Raw genomic sequence first — 20791 nt, 5'->3', positions numbered from 1 at the left:
TGTGTAACCAATAAAGTTTCAAGTATTAGTGTGACACGGGAGATGATTTGCCCTTGGCTGATGGGCTTAGCTGCCCATCTGACAGTAGAGACACAATCACTTCCCCTGTCAGAATGGAACGTATACCTAGATGTTCTCTGTAGGCCTATCACATCCCCAAGTAGGTTTTTGTAGTTTGCCACGTAGTGTGACGTCACTAATGATGAGTTATGACTATAAGAGATGTGGTTTTTATAATATGCGCTGAGAGAAATCGAGCAATTGTCCGTTGATGTCTGTTGTAACTCTCTGTTTTAGATAAATGCAAATAAAACAGACCAAGTTTTGCCAACTTCCTGAGTCAGTTTGATTATTGATGTTTAAGTACATTTTGCAACCCCATCTATCTCTAGGTATATGGGTTCACACTCTCTCTATCTCTCATGCACATACACATGTGTACAGAAATACAAATGCATGCGAAAACACTCATACCCATGTATACACACACACATACACCCACACATAAACACACACTCTATGTCTCATGCATGTACAAATTCGCACATAAACACGTACACAAATTCAAGAATACACCCTCATACCCATATATACACACATATACATGCACACACACCCCGACATGTGCACATATATGTGCAAACAAAAATGTACACAAACACACAACAAAACACTATGTCAAGTTAACATGGAGAGTAGTATACGACTTTCAAAGGTTTCCCAAAACGTATAGCTGTCGCCGCCGGAGATTCCCCAACAACTTTCCAGATCTTTAATTCAGCGCAAAAACATACCTGAGGTTTCCTGGTGAGAGGGTTCCTTATACAGCTGCCCTCTTGTCACATATTTTGGGTGTGCATTGCATTGTCTCGTCTTTGCCCTTCGTGACTCTGAGCACCAGTTTACATATTGACGATTCTACATTGTTTGACCGACTTTTGATAATCTGCAATTTGTTCGACTCATTTTGACGACCTAAAATCAATATTTTATTTTGTTGTTGGTGATCTGCATGCTTTCCCTCCATACTGCAAGCTCTTTGCAACCCCTCCATTCCACACCTCCCTACTCCGCTACCTCCATAAACGCACCACATGCAAACGTAATCGACCAAATTGCAGACTAGATAGTCTGATAGATAGACTAGATAGTCTGTCAAACAACTGCTTAACGCTATGGACATACAAATGGACATATTTATGACACCCGATTGGCATGGCAACATGGCTCCCATGAGTGTTGGAATGCTTCTGTAGTGCGATAGGTCCAATAGTTGTGTCCAAAGTATGGTACAATCAGGACAGTGCACATTGAGCTTCAGGGAGGAAAGGGCATGGCGGGGACCCACGATATTTGAGGTTATTACCGAAAGCATGTATTGATAAGGGTGCAATCGAAAAATGGCTACTGGGATGTCCATTTCCAAAACACAATGGGACCGAATCATGGAATGTTTTGCACGGTTCAAAGTGACTTTGCACTGCTGAAAAGTGACTTTGCACTGCCTACACAAACCCTGTCGGCAGTGCAAAGTCCCTTTTCAGCAGTGCAACACATTCCATGAATCGGGCCTAATGTATTCAAAGTACAATGTATAGATCTATTTTTAAAGATATAATATTCAGAAAATAAAATCTTTAACATTTTAATGATTTTATGTTTTGTTGGCTAACTGATGTGAACAGGAATCTGCATGTTATTACTTATTTTAAAGCACAACATGAAAGTGTTTCCAATACATTTTATTAAACTGTTTGAACTATATTTTCTGCAACACATTGGGAGCTGCATTTTTGCTATCAAAAAATAAAATCCATACAGATTCTATATTTATCATATGGATCAGCAAATGGAATATAGCTTACATGATATAAAGCAAAAAACGAGGTAATAAAAAGAACGAGCATACTCGCCCTTAGCACCTAAAGGGTTAAAGGGAATGACAGTGTGAGGCCATGTATTGTAAGGAATACAATATGCTCTACCATATATAAAAAAGATATTGATAGTCATCTTGGGGTTGCGTAACCTTATAAAGGAACTCAGCTTTTGGCCTCGTTCCTCTATTTGGGAACACAACTCCTGGTTGGCTTGCAATATAATCATAATGTATGGTGCGGGCACATTAGCCCATGTATCTCCCTGCAACTAATATTGTCAAAATGTGCATCGCAAACAGTAAACAATACTACTGTACAGTGTGCTGTCTACTTCTGCCCCATTTTAAGGTGATAAGCTGTTGAAAGGTCACTCTCCCTACATGAGCACGATAACAGAAGGCAAACATGTTGTGTTATTGTGTTGATTATTTTGTGTATATATTTTGCATATTCGGCACTAGTATGTTTAGTATGTCCCGGTGTTCACTTTTACAGCTCGGAAACAGGTGTAGCCTTAATACCTTCAACCGAAGCCAATTAACACTTGCAAACTTAGCCTGGATTACTGTGATTAATTGTGCCCTAAATCTTTGTGTGCTGACACCGGCCTGGAAAGCTTACTCAAGGTGTCATGCTATAAAGACGGTAGGGGCTGCTCCACCGTCGTAGCCAGCTTGCGCACGGGTCAAGGAGAAGGCTTGCGGCCAGGACAGGGGAAGGACCAGTGGGGGGACATTTTTAGGGGCAACACATTTTCAGGCCGCCGCAGCCATGAACGGAACAGAGGGTCCAAATTTCTATGTCCCCTTCTCCAACAAGTCTGGAGTGGTGCGGAGCCCCTTTGAATACCCCCAGTACTATCTGGCGGAGCCATGGCAGTACTCCGTACTAGCGGCCTACATGTTCTTACTGATCCTGCTGGGTTTCCCCGTCAACTTCCTGACCCTGTATGTCACGATCCAGCACAAGAAACTCCGAACCCCCCTGAACTATATCCTTCTGAACCTGGCATTCGCCAACCACTTCATGGTCTTTGGTGGCTTCCCCGTGACCATGTACTCTTCGATGCACGGGTACTTCGTCTTCGGGCAGACGGGCTGCTACATTGAGGGCTTCTTCGCTACTATGGGTGGTAAGTGGCAGTGGTGGTTTGGACATCGTTGTTGAAATGGAATTTGGTTCAAGGTTAGGAGGCCTTCACCAGCCCTTCCAGGAGTACTCTAGGGAACGCTGCACGAACACCCGCGCACAACTGACCCTGCGGAATTGATGGAGTTTGAGGATGTTGCCATCATGTTCGTTGTTATAAGGATATCTTGTATTCGGATTGTTTTTAAAGCTGTACCTAAAACATTCTTAGAAATTATAACTCTTGAGAAAGTGTATGCAGCCCAGAATGTATGTCCTATATATAAGCAGTATGGCATCTGTATTTTATTGTACTGTTTTGCATTGCATTGATTTTTACGGTAGGGGCTGTTCTTTAGGGTCAATTACGCTTAACGAGTTCTATGCTATTTTGCAGACACACTAAACAGATGGGGTGAGTTTAAAAAAAAAAGGATTGGTGTGTGGCTAGCCCCTGTTCTGAAGATGGACCATTTTGGCCATGAAATACTCAGCCAATTTTTAATTTGCATGTAGGTACTTGTAGTTCGGTATTCATAATTGGAAGTGACAATTACAAGCATCAGAACAGAAAGAAAAAAACACCAATATTGGGTTAACTGCACTCAGTAAACATGGGTCGTCTTGAGAACTCGGTTGGATGTCTGCTTGGGAATTTTATTTCATTCAATGTTGTGGAGTCCTACTTCTGCAAAAGTGGACCATTGTTTTTGTACGTATCTCCTGGGTCAACACAGGGACCTGGCTTGCAGCTAAATATGTATGTGTGGCTTGTTGTGCACAGTATATTATGGAGTACTCCTGACAGCAAAATAGCTGTTGTTTAAAGTTCGCATCCCTGTTCTTGAGGCTGTCATTTTGAGGGAGGAATCTGCAAAAAGCATAACGGGCATCAGTACGCCAGAATGTCAATTTCTCCGGTACAATAACTAGGCGATTGTATTCCTTTTAATGAAATGTTTCATTCTAAAATACTTTGGCAGACCGCAAAGTTATAAGCTGGCCTTGTATGTGGTCAGTTTCGGTGTGGGAGTTAATTTCAGTGATGTCACAACGCTGGAGTGACATCACATGCAGGCACTGACAACGCTAGCCAGGAGTGGAGGAAAAAGGCAATGCAGCCAAGGGGAACACAAAACCTGTGTTTTATTACCAATATTGTAACACAGATAACCATGCTAAATATCAAAGCAAAAGTGTGCATGGATACATTAAACAGCCAAAACCAAAACATTCAAAGCAAAAGAAAAAAAGAAGGGCCAATATAAGAAGAAAAAAATAACTTAGGAAATGCTAAAATATAACGTGTGCAGTCTAACAAATGACGATGCTAAAAAACACGAGAAAAGCGCTTGACATCCACTTTAATAGAAATAGTGTACCTGGCCATGTAAGCCGGTAGTGTCCATCAGCTAAGTTCCTCTGCCATTCTGTGCTGAGAAAAGGCTCTTAGAAAATACATTTCTGAGGCATTTAAACCAAAGTAACACCTTGTGAATTTTAATTTCTTACATTACAGCACTGAAGTGGTCAGAGCATGCCGCTAAGTTTATCCCTGACTTGGCAACTTACTACAAGGGGACCCGGGGCTTCCAGTTCTTAAAATGTACTCATCCATTCAGGGTCTGAGAAATTACCCAAACTGCAAGATCTGAGTTCTCCAGAACCAGAAGCTGTGCACTTTTCTGACAGTTCGACTTGAAGAACCGGCTGGGGCAGAACCAAGTCTCTGTTGAGCTTTGAGGGACATGGCAATGACTATGTATCATCATCATCTCACCCTTTTCCCCTCATGTGATGGATCTACCCAGACCTACTGGCCTTTCAGAGACATCGTCCTGTACCTTTTCCAATGGTCCTTTAGTCCACCTCGGGCGGTCTTCTACTCTGCCACACTGTAGGTTTAATAGCTCAGCATAGTTCGATTTGGTCTAAAATGGCAAATTAGGATTTGGGGAAGATAGCCAGAATGCTTGCAAACCCCCTCTCATGCGGTGCGGATCACTGTCAAGTTGAATGCCTGTGTTTCCAATGATTATCCCTGCTGACACTCACTTTTTCCTTTCTGGGATGTCTTAATTGATTTGTCTCCTTGTTATGACTTCAGCATTTTACCCCTAATAAAAAAGCAAAAAAATTAAAATCCAGAGGCACATGCAGTAAAGATAAAGACATATTTATTTAATCTTTACTGTGTTATAGTTCACAAGGAACTTTTCACATATACACAAAATCTCACATAGAAATGAAATTTACGGTAAAACTCATGAAAACCTTTAACGCTTTGACAATGAAACAGAAACAAACACAAGACCCTATTACAAAAAAAGGATAAAACAGGGAAAGGAAAAACGGGTTTCGGCATCAAACTGGTACCCACTGAGGACCCTTTATGAAATCTTCCTTCTCCATACAGGCCCAATAGTAAACCCACATATGCATATATGATGATAATTCATTAAATTATTTATTTATTTATTTTTTACGCTAAAACATGCTGAAAGACCTCTTCTAAAGTACCAATTTCACACATCTAAAACAGGACTCACTACATGATATTCTTATTTAAGGACTAAAACCTATTTCATAAAACGTATGGCGGCCAAAGACCATTGAAAAGACTTGTCCGTTAGAATATGTTGCCAGACCCAGCCCGGGTCAACTATCTTATACCCTCCTCCACATCTTCCTGGTAGGGACACATGAGAATTGGTAGATGTCAACTGTGGGTTCGTTGATTGTTAACATTCACAATACTGTTTTTATTCACATCGCGGACCACGTGATCAAGGGTCAGTGAGAACAAGCCTTTTGTCTGTCGCCTTTAAGTTGGCTTTCCTGATTGCTCTTGTTTTGATTCACATTTTCTCTTGTTTCCCTGCCAGGTGAAATTGCGCTTTGGTCCCTGGTGGTCCTGGCCATTGAAAGATATGTGGTTGTCTGCAAACCCATGAGCAACTTCAGATTCGGCGAGAACCATGCCATCATGGGTGTCATGATGACCTGGATAATGGCTTTGGCCTGCGCTGCTCCTCCCCTCTTTGGATGGTCCAGGTAGGAGCCAATCTTGGGCAGGATGTCTCAACGGTGGTCCAGGCCCTTGCCTCCATGGCTTGACCGTGATTGGCTGATATTTGTGGGAACATGTGGTACTCCATGCGTGCTGTATTCGAACTATTACACCCTCTAGCTTTCCTAGTCTAGGGGGCTGCAACGTTTGACTCTCTAGATGTTTTGCAATACAACTTCCATCAGCCCTATAGCGACCGCCCTAGCTCAACTTCCAAACTAAATGTGAAACTCCTATCCTTTCTTCTTAATTATATTATTATATCGCTGATGATTCCATAGCCTGATGCTAGAACTTCCCCAGCTACTTTGCAAAACAGCCAAACTGTTCCGTCCGCATGCAAACACAAGCAACTCAAGATACATTGCTGTAAATGCCTGGCTCTAAGCGGAATGGGTGCACCCAGATGTTACCAGAGCTGGCTATACATAGGCACTCAGGCTGCAATTCACTGATGAGCTCCTGTAAGTCCTAGGATCTCTTGGGTTGCTTGTGTTCCCATGTATAGGGAGCTCGTGCTGAACCTTTCCCTTTTGTGTAAGGGGTATTTGTATATGCATAATCCTCTTCTTAATTATTCAAATGAGGTCGAAACCAATGATTGCAAGGCCACCAAAAGGAATTTCTAGTGGGTAAGATGGCTGCTCAAGTAGTTCTTATGCTTATCTCTTTATACCAACATTCCTAGCACACTTGACAACTTCCTGGTTATGAATCATTGCTCCAAAGGCTGAATCTGAGCAGTTAGAGGATATGCCAGCAGAGATGTTCCTTTTTTGGGAGTTCTCCTGAATTCTAATTTTCAAATGCACCATCTCTCCATCTGCAGATACATCCCAGAAGGCATGCAGTGCTCATGCGGGGTGGACTACTACACCCTGAAGCCTGAGGTCAACAATGAGTCCTTTGTCATCTACATGTTCCTTGTCCACTTCACCATCCCTCTGATGATCATTTTCTTCTGCTACGGGCGCCTTGTCTGCACTGTCAAGGAGGTGGGCACTTAGGCTATCTCTGTAGCGATTGTAGTGCACCTAGTCCACCACCGCTTGCCTTACTAACATGTTCTTGCATCTTCCACACCCAGGCTGCAGCTCAGCAACAGGAGTCTGCCACCACCCAGAAGGCTGAGAAAGAGGTCACCCGCATGGTCATCATTATGGTGGTGGCTTTCCTGATCTGTTGGGTCCCCTATGCCAGCGTGGCTTTCTACATCTTCAGCAACCAGGGAACAGACTTTGGGCCAATCTTCATGACAGTCCCTGCTTTCTTTGCCAAGAGTTCTGCCATCTACAATCCAGTGATCTACATCGTATTGAACAAACAGGTACGGAACAAGACAGCCGCTTTCTTACTTAATGTTTTTTTTTGCAGTTTGCATGGCACACTTCTTTAGTGACTCTGTGGACACACCAAGCCTTTAACCGTCATTCGGTCCTCCCATTGGTGATACTCTGGCCCTACCCTGTCCCATGTCAGCATTAGGTCAATGTCACTTGGCCTAGTAAGATCATTGTCTCTGTCCTCCCTTTCTTGCCTCGTCGCGCCTTGAGACACTTGTGTAATGATACACCCCATACAGAGGTTCACAGGTCTGTAGGTTGATATTTGTTTTTTCCAGTGGCCCAGGATTCCCTGATGACTATGAAACCTCTGATTTTATTACCTTTAATAGTTTGGGCGTCTTCTGCTTACCTGGTGCATAAGACTATGGCACAGGTGCAAGAGTCTATTATGTATTGCCATGCTTGTTTGCAAACTCTGAAATTATGAAAAGCCAGCCAACATGCAGACGGGCAGAGAGAGTGGGGATTCCTACTGTAAGGCCAGTAAATGTAGATGCTCGTAAAGTGTGATGCCCTGAGACCTGAGGCAGAGAATGTCTGACTGCCTCCACTTCCCCCCAGCTGCTCTGTGACTGCTTCCACTTCCCTCCAGCTGCTCTGTGACTGTCTCCACTTCCCCCCAGCTGCGCTGTGACTGCCTCCACTTCCCCCAGCTGCTCTGTGAATGCCTCCACTCCCCTCCAGCTGCTCTGTGACTGCCTCCACTTCCCCCCCAGCTGCCCTGTGACTGCCTCCACTCCCCCCCCAGCTGCTCTGTGACTGCCTCCACTTCCCCCAGCTGCTCTGTGACTGCCTCCACTTCCCCCAGCTGCTCTGTGACTGCCTCCACTTCCCCCCAGCTGCGCTGTGACTGCCTCCACTTCCCCCCAGCTGCGCTGTGACTGCTTCCACTTCCCCCAGATGCTCTGTGACTGCCTCCACTTCCCCCCAGTTGCTCTGTGACTGCCTCCACTTCCCCCAGTTGCTCTGTGACTGCCTCCACTTCCCCCAGCTGCTCTGTGACTGCCTCCACTCCCCCCCAGCTGCTCTGTGACTGCCTCCACTTCCCCCAGCTGCTCTGTGACTGCCTCCACTTCCCCCCAGCTGCTCTGTGACTGCCTTCACTTTACCCCAGTTGCTCTGTGACTGCCTCCACTCCCCCCCCGCTGCTCTGTGACTGCCTCCACTTCCCCCCCCAGCTGCTCTGTGACTGCCTCCACTTCCCCCCCAGCTGCTCTGTGACAGCCTCCACTTCCCTCCCAGCAGCTCTGTGACTGCCTCCGCTCCCCCCAGCTGCTCTGTGACTGCCTTCACTTCCCCCAGTTGCTCTGTGACTGCCTCCACTCCCCCCCAGCTGCTCTGTGACTGCCTCCACTTCCCCCCCAGCTGCTCCGTGACTGCGTCCACTTCCCCCCAGCTGCTCTGTGACTGCCTCCACGTCCCCCAGCTGCTCTGTGACTGCCTCCACCTCCCCCCAGCTGCTCTGTGACTGCCTCCACTTCCACCCAGCTGAGTTGTGACTGCCTCAACTTCCACCCAGCAGCTCTGTGACTGCTTCCACTTCCCCCCAGCTGCTCTGTGACTGCCTCCACTTCCCCCCAGCTGCTCTGTGACTGCCTCCACTTCCCCCCCAGCTGCTCTGTGACTGCCTCCACTTCCCTCCCAGCAGCTCTGTGACTGCCTCCGCTCCCCCCAGCTTCTCTGTGACTGCCTTCACTTCCCCCCAGTTGCTCTGTGACTGCCTCCACTCCCCCCCAGCTGCTCTGTGACTGCCTCCACTTCCCCCCCAGCTGCTCTGTGACTGCGTCCACTTCCCCCCAGCTGCTCTGTGACTGCCTCCACTTCCAACCAGCTGAGTTGTGACTGCCTCAACTTCCACCCAGCAGCTCTGTGACTGCTTCCACTTCCCCCCAGCTGCTCTGTGACTGCCTCCACTTCCACCCAGCTGAGTTGTGACTGCCTCAACTTCCACCCAGCAGCTCTGTGACTGCCTCCACTTCCCCCAGCTGCTCTGTGACTGCTTCCACTTCCCCCCAGCTGCTCTGTGACTGCTTCCACTTCCCCCCAGCTGCTCTGTGACTGCTTCCACTTCCCCCCAGCTGCTCTGTGACTGCCTCCACTTCCCCCCAGCTGCTCTGTGACTGCCTCCACTTCCCCCCAGCTGCTCTGTGACTGCGTCCACTTTCCCCCAGCTGCTCTGTGACTGCCTCCACTCCCCCCAGCTGCTCTGTGACTGCCTCCACTTCCCACAGCTGCTCTGTGACTGCCTCCACTTCCCCCCAGCTGCTCTGTGACTGCCTCCACCTCCCCCCAGCTGCTCTGTGACTGCCTCCACTTCCCCGAGCTGCTCTGTGACTGCGTCCACTTCCCCCAGCTGCTCTGGAACTGACTCCACTTCCCCCCAGCTGCTCTGTGACTGCCTCCACTTCCCCCCAGCTGCTCTGTGACTGCCTCCACTTCCCCCAGCTGCTCTGTGACTGCCTCCACTTCCCCCCAGCAGCTCTGTGACTGCCTCCACTTCCCCCAGCTGCTCTGTGACTGCCTCCACTTCCCCCCAGCTGCTCTGTGACTGCCTCCACTTCCCCCAGCTGCTCTGTGACTGCCTCCACTTCCCCCAGCTGCTCTGTGACTGCCTCCACTTCCCCCATCTGCTCTGTGACTGCCTCCACTTCCCCCCAGCTGCTCTGTGACTGCCTCCACTTCCACCAGCTGCTCTGTGACTGCCTCCACCTCCCCCAGCTGCTCTGTGACTGCCTCCACTTCCCCCCAGCTGCGCTGTGACTGCCTCCACTTCCCCCCAGCTGCTCTGTGACTGCTTCCACTTCCCCCAGCTGCTCTGTGACTGCCTCCACTTCCCCCGAGCTGCTCTGTGACTGCCTCCACTTCCCCCCAGCTGCTCTGTGACTGCCTCCACCTCCCCCAGCTGCTCTGTGACTGCCTCCACTTCCCCCCAGCTGCGCTGTGACTGCCTCCACTTCCCCCCAGCTGCTCTGTGACTGCCTCCACTTCCCCCAGCTGCTCTGTGACTGCGTCCACATCCCCCGAGCTGCTCTGTGACTGCCTCCACTTCCCCCAGCTGCTCTGTGACTGCCTCCACTTCCCCCAGCTGCTCTGTGACTGCCTCCACTTCCCCCATCTGCTCTGTGACTGCCTCCACTTCCCCCCAGCTGCTCTGTGACTGCCTCCACTTCCCCCCAGCTGCTCTGTGACTGCCTCCACCTCCCCCCAGCTGCTCTGTGACTGCCTCCACTTCCCCCCAGCTGCGCTGTGACTGCCTCCACTTCCCCCCAGCTGCTCTGTGACTGCTTCCACTTCCCCCAGCTGCTCTGTGACTGCCTCCACTTCCCCCCAGTTGCTCTGTGACTGCCTCCACTCCCCCCCCCCCAGCTGCTCTGTTCTACGGCCGCCCCCTACACCCTATCTTCTGATGTGTTCCACTCACCTGCTAGGCTTGCCCAGTAGTGGTCTTCCACTTCCTGTCCTGCGAGCCGGCTGATTCCCTCCTCCCACTTTGCCTCCCGAACCAACCCTCACAGCCCCCAGAAGGAGGCAGAGTCCCGTCTGCACCCCCAGGCACTAGCGCCACCCTTTGCATTGACCCCAGACAGTAGAACATCTGTGCCTGGCTGCCCACTGCCTACTTTGCACACTCCTCCTCTCGGTTACACTCAGATAGCTGCAGCTTTTTCCTAACGACCGGAGGTCTAATTGTAATGATATGACATCCTTTGCTAAGGATACAAGGGCCTGTCTGGTGAGCTGAGACCTTGCCTGATGATCCATGGACCTCTCCTAATGATCCAGGGCCTACTAGAAGATTTGCTGGCTTGTACTCATGTCCGGAGGACCTGTACCGATTAGCTGACATCATTTACTAGTGATCTGAGGGTTGACAGATGATCTGAGGGCCTGCCCAGAGGACCCCATCCAGGGTTTGGTTTGAGCCTATTCTGCTTTACCCATTGATCTAAATCAGTGATAAGAACATATAGAAACGAATTGAAAGAGGGGTTGGAATTACTGTGTCTTGTGACCGCCCCCACTGCTACTCGTAGTTGTCTGACAGATCTTTCAAATTCATGAAACCAGTGGGAAGAGAAATGATCATCTCTGGGTCCAGGCATAGGGCAAGAAATAGCTAAGTCCTTTCATATAATGTTTGGAGGTTTTATCTCAGAAGAGGTGTTCAATATCCTCTTCTTACGGTCTCAAATGAACTAGTCAACTGCCGGCAGTGAGATAAGTGACCTCGTATGAACTCAACTCAACTGGTCAATTTCACAGGATGTGGTCATAAGCCAGCGCGCATTTGCTACGACAACAGCGGCGACAAGCGCCCTGACTGTGTTTCTTTTCTCTCCTTCCAGTTCCGAAACTGCATGATCACCACTATCTGCTGTGGCAAGAATCCCTTTGGCGACGACGAGACTACCTCTGCTGCTACCTCCAAGACAGAGGCTTCCTCCGTATCTTCCAGCCAGGTTTCTCCTGCGTAAAGTCCTGAGGCTGCTTGACGCCAAAGATGGCGCTGTCACCAAGGTTGTATGACTCCCACCCAGACCTGCCCCAACACCCCCCCAGAGTGAATGAATCCACGTCATCAACCCCAAGCCACCATCATCTTCCGCCACGCACCCCCTCGACAGGATGGACTTTTTTTTTCAACATTAATGATATGGTGATCCGTTGAACAGGGCTGTATATATTTGAAATATTTATGCAAACACTTATATGTCTCAAAACACATGCTCTTATCCCAGAAAGAGACTTTTCTGCTATGTTGTCAGAGTTAACAAAATGATGTGTATTCATAGCGCCGCTCTACTTTCTAAACTGGGTTTGGAACCCTTTGGGGTTTAATGTAATGACAGTCACTTTTGTATGATATTCTTCGGTTCCCAATCAAATGCAGCTTTGCAAAGTTCTGATAGAGAAGGTATAGAAACTGTGCACATTAAACCTGTAATAAAGAGCAATTTGCAAATGCATGCAAGATGTCGATATTTATTCATCCCTGCAAGACAAGAAGCAGACTCTTTCTGAATCATCACTCTTTGACAGTTCCTAAAAAGACCTGCTTCATTGGCTTCATTGAGTTAGGCTCCCAGCCAAGGTTCTCAGCTGAGCGAGCTTCTTCCCAGTCTTCCCTTCACCACCTGCAGAGCGGGCAGCACTGCCACTGCAGGTTTAAAAGGGAAGATGTTCAGTGTTGTATCAAGGGTAGAAACACTTGTGTATAGGCGCGTTATAAATGGCATATCATATCAGATTGGAAGTTGCTGGTGATGGGGTTTTCTGCAGCAATGGGGAATGCTGATTCCATTGTGCTAAAAATGGAATCCTCTTGCCCAGTGCCCCTCAAGACCTCAAGCTAGGGCATGATGAGGACCTGTTTAGAGCCCTGACCTACCTTAAAATAGCATAAATGGAGCCAGAGGCCATCCCTTAGGAGGCCAACCGCTGCAAATCTGCCAGGAGATATTTCAGCCGCTCCGGCATCCCTTTGGGAAAGACTTCTGGCCCATGTTTCTGTATTTGACAAGCTTAAGTCCAAAGAGTGAGTTCAATGTAATTGCCAGCTGTGAAGGGATTCCATGGACAAGGCTGGGATCTGGTGGGAGGTGGGGGTGTTTCCAGCCTTGCTCTGGAACATTTTGGGTTTGCCCTGGGAATTAGCTCCCTAGCAAGGCAGCTGGATGGGAACATTTTGGGGTTGACCTGCCAATTAGCTCCCTAGAAAGGCAGCCGGATGGGGACATTTTTTGGTTGACCTGCCAATTAGCTCCCTAGCAAGACAGTGGGATGGGGACATTTTGGGGTTGCCCTGCCAATTAGCACCCTAGCAAGGAAGCCGGATGGCGACATTTTGGGGTTGACCTGCCAATTAGCTCCCTAGCAAGGCAGCCGGATGGGAACCTTTTGGGGTTGCCCTGCCAATTATCTCCCTAGCAAGGCAGCGGGATGGGGACATTTTGGGTTTGCCCTGCCAATTAGCTCCCTAGCAAGGCAGCCGGATGGGGACATATTTTTGGGCAGAGGGTTATGGGGCTACGTGCCGAGGTGGCAGAGTTGAATCGTGCTGAATTATTTTGTTTTTTATAACTTTGTTTTTTCAGAGCTAGTAAAGGCTTGGTTGCTGATATTTCCAAAAGCAGCCTAGTAGCACCCACTCTTCTGCTTATTCCAGTAGCCTTCCACTGCGCTGAAATGTCATCATTTGCCCTTTTGAGGGTAGTTCTTTGGGTCACACCGATGGAAAAACGAGATTTCCTGAATGTAAGAAAAGGGCAGAGTCTAACCCTAGGGTTGCTTTTGGTTTTTCGGATCCCCAAAGCGGGACATGCCACAGACAGGCAATTAACTGCTGGCAAAGATCTCTACAAAAACCGATTAACCTCTAGCAGAGGTGTGACTCGTTCATACTGTTCTAGTTTTTCTTTGCATTCTGTTGTTTGTGTTTCCGTTTCTCAACACCGGAACACCAGTGCACTCCTAGGCTTCATGCCTCCTAAAGCTGGTTTGAGAACAGTAAAAAGAGATTAAGATTAACAGCAATGACTAGTCAGCAGTAACTAGGCAACAGTACGTCAGATGGGCTGGGCCAACAAATGCCTTCTTTTGATTGGCCTGTGCCCAATACGTGTATTCCTGGGACAGCTGATAGGCGGGGCAAAGAGTGCCTCTTTATGATTGTCTCATCACTATCACAACATTCTGATTGGTCTATCCATGACATATGCTTCTTTTATACCTGACGGGCAGGGACCAATGGTATGAGCCTAGCACAGGGTTTCCTATGCACTTGATGGGCAGGGCCAACGAATGTCTCATTGTCATTGTCCTGCACCCAACATGTGGTTTCCTGTACATGTGATGGGCGGGGCCATGGAAGGCCTCATTCTCATTGGTATGAGTCTGGCATGTGGTTTCCTATGCAGGTGATGGGCGGGGGCATGGAAGGCCACATTCCCATTGGTATGAGTCTGGCACATGGTTTCTATGCATGTGATGGGCGGGGGCATGGAAGGCCTCATTCCCATTGGTATGAGTCTGGCACATGGTTTCTATGCATGTGATGGGCGGGGCCATGGAAGGCCTCATTCCCATTGGTATGAGTCTGGCACATGGTTTCTATGCATGTGATGGGCGGGGCCATGGAAGGCCTCATTCCCATTGGTATGAGTCTGGCACATGGTTTCCTGTACACGTGATGGGCAGGGCCATGGAAGGCCTCATTCCCATTGGTATGAGTCTGGCACATGGTTTCCTGTACACGTGATGGGCAGGGTCATGGAAGGCTTCATTCCCATTGGTATGAGTCTGGCACATGGTTTCTATGCATGTGATGGGCGGGGCCATGGAAGGCCTCATTCCCATTGGTATGAGTCTGGCACATGGTTTCCTGTACACGTGATGGGCAGGGTCATGGAAGGCCTCATTCCCATTGGTATGAGTCTGGCACATGGTTTCTATGCATGTGATGGGCGGGGCCATGGAAGGCCTCATTCTCATTGGTATGAGTCTGGCACATGGTTTCTATGCATGTGATGGGCAGGGCCATGTAAGGCCTCATTCCCATTGGTATGAGTCTGGCACATGGTTTCCTGTACACATTATGGGCGGGGCCATGTAAGGCCTCATTCTCATTGGTATGAGTCTGGCATGGGGTTTCCTATGCACGTGATGGGCGAGGGCATGGAAGGCCACATTCTCATTGGAATGAGTCTTGCACATGGTTTCCTGTACACGTGATGGGCAGGGCCATGGAAGGCCTCATTCCCATTGGTATGAGTCTGGCACATGGTTTCCTGTACACATTATGGGCGGGGCCATGTAAGGCCTCATTCTCATTGGTATGAGTCTGGCATGTGGTTTCCTATGCAGGTGATGGGAAGGGGGCATGGAAGGCCACATTCCCATTGGTATGAGTCTGGCACATGGTTTCTATGCATGTGATGGGCGGGGGCATGGAAGGCCACATTCCCATTGGTATGAGTCTGGCACATGGTTTCCTGTACACATTATGGGCGGGGCCATGTAAGGCCTCATTCTCATTGGTATGAGTCTGGCATGGGGTTTCCTATGCACGTGATGGGCGAGGGCATGGAAGGCCACATTCTCATTGGAATGAGTCTTGCACATGGTTTCCTGTACACGTGATGGGCAGGGCCATGGAAGGCCTCATTCCCATTGGTATGAGTCTGGCACATGGTTTCCTGTACACATTATGGGCGGGGCCATGTAAGGCCTCATTCTCATTGGTATGAGTCTGGCATGTGGTTTCCTATGCAGGTGATGGGAAGGGGGCATGGAAGGCCACATTCCCATTGGTATGAGTCTGGCACATGGTTTCTATGCATGTGATGGGCGGGGGCATGGAAGGCCACATTCCCATTGGTATGAGTCTGGCACATGGTTTCTATGCATGTGATGGGCGGGGGCATGGAAGGCCACATTCCCATTGGTATGAGTCTGGCACATGGTTTCTATGCATGTGATGGGCGGGGGCATGGAAGGCCACATTCCCATTGGTATGAGTCTGGCACATGGTTTCTATGCATGTGATGGGCGGGGCCATGGAAGGCCTCATTCCCCTTGGAATGAGTCTGGCACGTGGTTTCCTGTACACATGATGGGCGGGGCAATGTAAGGCATCATTCTCATTGGTATGAGTCTGGCACATGGTTTCCTATACACTTGACGGGCGGGGCCATTGAAGGCCTCATTCCCGTTGGTATGTGTCTGGCACATGGTTTCCGATGCATGTGAAGGTCTCATTCTGTTTGCAGTGTCTGACAGAGTGCTTTCTGTCCTTCAGCAGTAGAAAGTTCTTCTGATCACCACTGCAGAATCCAGTCTTCCATAGACCCACGAAGGAAAAAGGGTTTTAGCTTTTAATAAAAACAAACATTTGCAACATTGCTACCCCCAAGGCAAAGTTGAATAACAAAGATGGGGACACCCATTGCTACGTTACTTCTCAGGCTCATAATAGCTGGTCAGGTAGTTAGTTAGTTATTCAAATGTTCCCTTGTTGACTGACATCATTCTTGGCCGGTCGACAGTCATCAATAAACGTGGGAAAGGACTGTAGCCGCGCCTACGTTATTGCGCAATCTGAGTATGGAAATGTAAAATTCATGTATAGGTTAAAGTTGGATGATTTCCTCCAAAAATTGCAAGATCCAACAAATATGTTTCTAAGAGATGAGACTAAACAGGGAGGTTGATGTTAACACATTTTTTTGTAACCACTGAACGCAGGTATACTCGTGCGCATAAATGCAATACAGCGGAGGAGCCCGCTGTCCGGCTTTTCAAATAGTCCCTTGTTGTTATGCACGTATTCTCATTTTCTGTATGTGTAGTATGCTACATAGGCGTCAAAGAGGAAGATGTTATGTTCAAGAACATTTGTAACGTTCTTAGGATGTATGAGAAGAAGCCGGTGTAGTCATCTCTACTTTTACAATTTCTGTACAAGAATGTATAGATTCTATTTTGACATAAAAACATCTCCTGCTTCAAACTGTACGTTGTCTATGTCTGTTCAATTAGAAGACGCAAACGCTCTGAGCGGTTGCAAGGGGGACGCTTGAGTCAGGCTTGGATCCAGAGAGGTCTGCACTCGCTCAGCAAATGTAACCGCATATCGGTCAATCATGGTCACGTTTTTCAGATGATATCACCAAGGACATTCGATTTGGTCCAAGAGTGACTTACCCCCCTGGAAAAGATCACTATGTTTAATGTTAAGCATGCCCATCATTGCTGTCAATTCACCAGAATCATAAGGATAGTGGAAGGAACGTCCCAAGTCCTTTAATCCGCTGACACCCTCATAGGAAGTGCTATCAAATGACCATTGATCAGGGTGATTTTAAATGAAGTGATTCATGCAGCAGAGCTCTGGACCCGGTAGAAGCCGCAGAAAGGAGAACATGCAATTCTACACTAAGGGTAACACTAATAAATGCCTCCACAATCTTACAGAAGCACTTAGAGGTCATGCATGGGGGGGTCACAAGATGTGCCGGTGTATGGGCACTAAAGACATCCTTACAACTCGTTGCAGTGCCTGCGTTTTTGAATGGCTAATCATCAGATCCTTGCTGCCGCCAGGTATTGAGGCATAAGGTCCAAAATAGCCTACATTTTTCAGTCCCACTGGTGCAAGATTCTAAGGACTCATCTGAGAATGTATTGTGTCTTTCTACCACTTTAAAAAAAAAGTTGCTTTATGGACCGAAGGGAAATGTAAAGAAAAGAAGTGGCAGTGTCGGAGGCGGCTTGACCTCCAGGGAAGATAATAGAGGGCCTATTTTGGAAGAACATGCCTACCTCTGCTCCACCATAGGCTACGTTGACCCTGATCATTGCATATTTAATGGTGCACACAATGACATGATCTGTGATATGCTGGATGTACAGATGCAATTGCAATATGATCTACAAATGAGTCCCGGTCTATAGGGAACCCCGGACATGTCCTGCTAGACTGTGCCCACTCATACGCCAGTCGGGCTAAGGTGTTAGGATACTGGTTCTTCCACAGGGGCACCATATTGCCAGGCAATTTATTGTCAGTCCTCCTCTTTTTTTGTTTTTTTACATCTCTTTACTTCATGTGCTTGACGACGCTCAAAATAACTGGACATAGTGATCCCACCAAATGATACACCCCCGCTTCTAAAAAAGCATCCGTGATTTGCAGACAGGGAAATATTGTCCTTTACTCCTCATGGCTGTCAATCAAAGAAGCAGGAGAAAACAAAGGGGACAAGCCAATCGACATACAACCGGCAGTGTAAGGAGTGATCCCTGGGTGGGCTTGAGTGGGTGCAGAAGGAAATGCCGTTGGTGAACAAGGAAAGCACTGGTGAAGGTTAAGGTGGGGGTTTGACTAAAGCGGAGGCGAGGAGGAGCAGAAAAGGGTAGTGGGAAGACAACAAGAAAAAAAGATACACGAAAAAATGTAAGCGTGGGTGAAGGAGTGGAAGGCCTTACAAAGAAGGAAATTGATTGGGTAATGGAGCTACTCAAACATTGCCCTATGTATTAGCATTACTACTCAACTGGTCCTTCATCTCCTATCAACCAATCAATTAAAACATAATATTATTATGTACCTATTTTATTGCTCATTAGTGAGCTGGAAATGCAAAATGTATCTAATTATTAAAATTTAAGGTTTTGCTCAAGTAGATGAAAGATCCGACAAATATATTTCTAGGACATGATCGTCTACAGGTAGGTCGAAGAAAACCAAATGACCCCTTAACATACACAGAGCTAAATGAGAAATTTGGGCAGTAAGTATTGATGAATTGGGTTCGTTCAAGAGCTTTTTCTGGAAGAATAATTTGGCAAGATCAAATAGATCTAAATAATTGACCTTACACAATACTCGACCCACCATCAGACCAGTGCTAAATATACAGTGAAAAGGGAGGGGCGACTTGCCCAGGTGGGGATTGGTCTGGGATAGAAAGATGGGGTGTGTTACTAGGAAGGTGATTAAGCCTGCCACATAGATCCTGAGTGGTCTTGCCTAGTGGGCGCTGGTGCCTGGTGGATTGGTATCACTGTTGCAGTTGCGCCTGTTTTTTGCCTCTCCACTGGATCCTCAGGGATGGGTGGGTGAAGCAGGCACAGCCAGCGCCACCTGATGACACACACAATCATACTCAGACCCATTTCACCATCAGCACAGTGCATTGCGCTCACAAAAGACAGCCTCATCGCCATGATCGTCTAAGATGACTCCAAATCTGCCCAAAATTAAGCCTTTGCTCAAATATCCCCAGAGTGGAGACACATGTTGACGAGAGAACCAAGAAGAATTTAAAATAAACCTTCATAGTTTCAAGTTTTCAAAAATAATAATAAACGGGTAGTGGACACCCTTTGAAGTATGCAGATTGATGGATTCGGAAATGTGCTATGTACAGCTCTTTTGTCGCTTGGAGAGTCTCCAGTTGTGCTGGTCACAGCATGTACAATTCCCACATTCTGTCTGGAGCCCTTTGACCATTTGCAGGCCTGGATGACCACTAAGGGGCCTATCCCATAGTCAAGGAATTAAATCAGTGTTGTGGAATGAAACTCTCTTCACACAAACGTGCTTCTGGGCCTGTCTATGGTTTGATATCTCCTTCCATTTGTTCAAAGCGAATTTATCCAGTTACTAGATTTGTATACTGGACTTTTTTGATTTGAGTGAGTGAGAGATTTGTTTGGCCTGTGATGGGCGCTAGTGGAACATTCGCGCTCCCTCACTAGCGCATATGAGGTGTACTTCATACAAGAATGCCCACAATCCGCACAACAGTGTCCCTACAGTCTGTAGATTTGTGTAATGTTACAATCTGTTTTATAAAATGGTTGTCTTGTTAGAAGTCATCAACTCAAATTAGACCGTTTTTGATCAGGGGTTTCCGGGTAAATCACTCCAAAGGCTGCAGACACTCCAGAAGGCAGCCATTTGCCTCCTTTATAAATTCAAAATGGTCTCCGTGTTATCGCCCAATCACAGTGCAAACCCAGTTTAAAGTGTTAATGGCAATTCATTGGTGTTCCACTTCATTATAAGCCAGAGAACCAGCAACAAACCTCACCAATGGCGCAGAACCTGGGGCCAATCGCGGTCTGTGGGATCTGGGATTAGAGATCTGTATTGAGATTCCATTGGCTATTGGGTTCCGAGATTGGTTTATTCCTCTTTGCAAAATTGATCAAAGAGGACCTGATTTCTTCACTTGGCCGGCCCCGAACAAGTTCCCTTTCAAGCACTGCCAATAGACAGTTTGATATGATATGATATGATATGGCATTTATAACGTGCCTATACACAAGTGTTTCAAGACGCGACAAGGCAAGGGAGGGGGAACAGAGGGAAGACAGAGACAACGATCATACTAGTCCAGGTGTCATTCAGATCGCGCAAGTGCAGGGGAAGGGGGAAGGGGAACAGTGAGGGGGGAAGGGGGAGGGGACAGTGCAGTACATGGGATAAATAGAATAAATAAAAACAATACATAGAATAAATTAAGCAATAAGGATAAGTACGGCCAGCTGGTGGCAAGTGCAAGGGTAAGTGCAGAAATCAGGTGTCAAGTGCTGGTAAGGGACTGTACTCGGAGTGGGCCCTATCTGAGTGGAACACTCACTCACTGTATGTCCTAGGTAGAAACCCTGAAAAAGACCCCCGAGATGGCACAGCAAGTGCTGTAACCAGTGCTAAACTGTGCAGAGCAATTCATTAGACTTCCAAAAAGACACTAATTGTGTGACTAAAGAAGAAACCTTATCAGAATGACACATCCCGGATATTTAGGACGGGAATCCCTTAATCTTTTGGGCAGTGATACTTTTTATGTGCTCGCTGG

At 47.6% G+C, this 20791-nt stretch overlaps 1 protein-coding gene across 1 annotated transcript; it reads left to right on the top strand.

The window, feature by feature from the left end:
• The first annotated feature begins 2533 nt into the window (after nucleotides 1-2533).
• Nucleotides 2534-12391, top strand: RHO (rhodopsin). Its single transcript, XM_069643446.1, has 5 exons — nucleotides 2534-3012; nucleotides 5894-6062; nucleotides 6908-7073; nucleotides 7166-7405; nucleotides 11771-12391. Exons 1-5 carry the CDS (start codon nucleotides 2652-2654, stop codon nucleotides 11897-11899), a joined length of 1065 nt encoding a protein of 354 aa, XP_069499547.1. The 5' UTR covers nucleotides 2534-2651; the 3' UTR covers nucleotides 11900-12391.
• Nucleotides 12392-20791: the final 8400 nt, after the last annotated feature.

The sequence above is a fragment of the Ambystoma mexicanum genome, chromosome 2p (genome assembly GCF_040938575.1).
Source record: "Ambystoma mexicanum isolate Mex_15411 chromosome 2p, UKY_AmexF1_1, whole genome shotgun sequence".
Lineage (NCBI taxonomy): Eukaryota > Metazoa > Chordata > Amphibia > Caudata > Ambystomatidae > Ambystoma > Ambystoma mexicanum.
Note: the sequence above shows the minus strand (reverse complement) of the source record. Positions and strands in the feature narration are given on the sequence as shown.

Excerpts from the sequence above, each read along its gene's own strand:
- RHO (XM_069643446.1), top strand. The coding sequence starts at position 2,652 with ATGAACGGAACAGAGGGTCCAAATTTCTATGTCCCCTTCTCCAACAAG. Across the intron at positions 6,063-6,907 it reads CCCCTCTTTGGATGGTCCAG|ATACATCCCAGAAGGCATGC; the intron begins GTAGGAGCCAAT and ends CTCCATCTGCAG. Across the intron at positions 7,074-7,165 it reads TTGTCTGCACTGTCAAGGAG|GCTGCAGCTCAGCAACAGGA; the intron begins GTGGGCACTTAG and ends TTCCACACCCAG.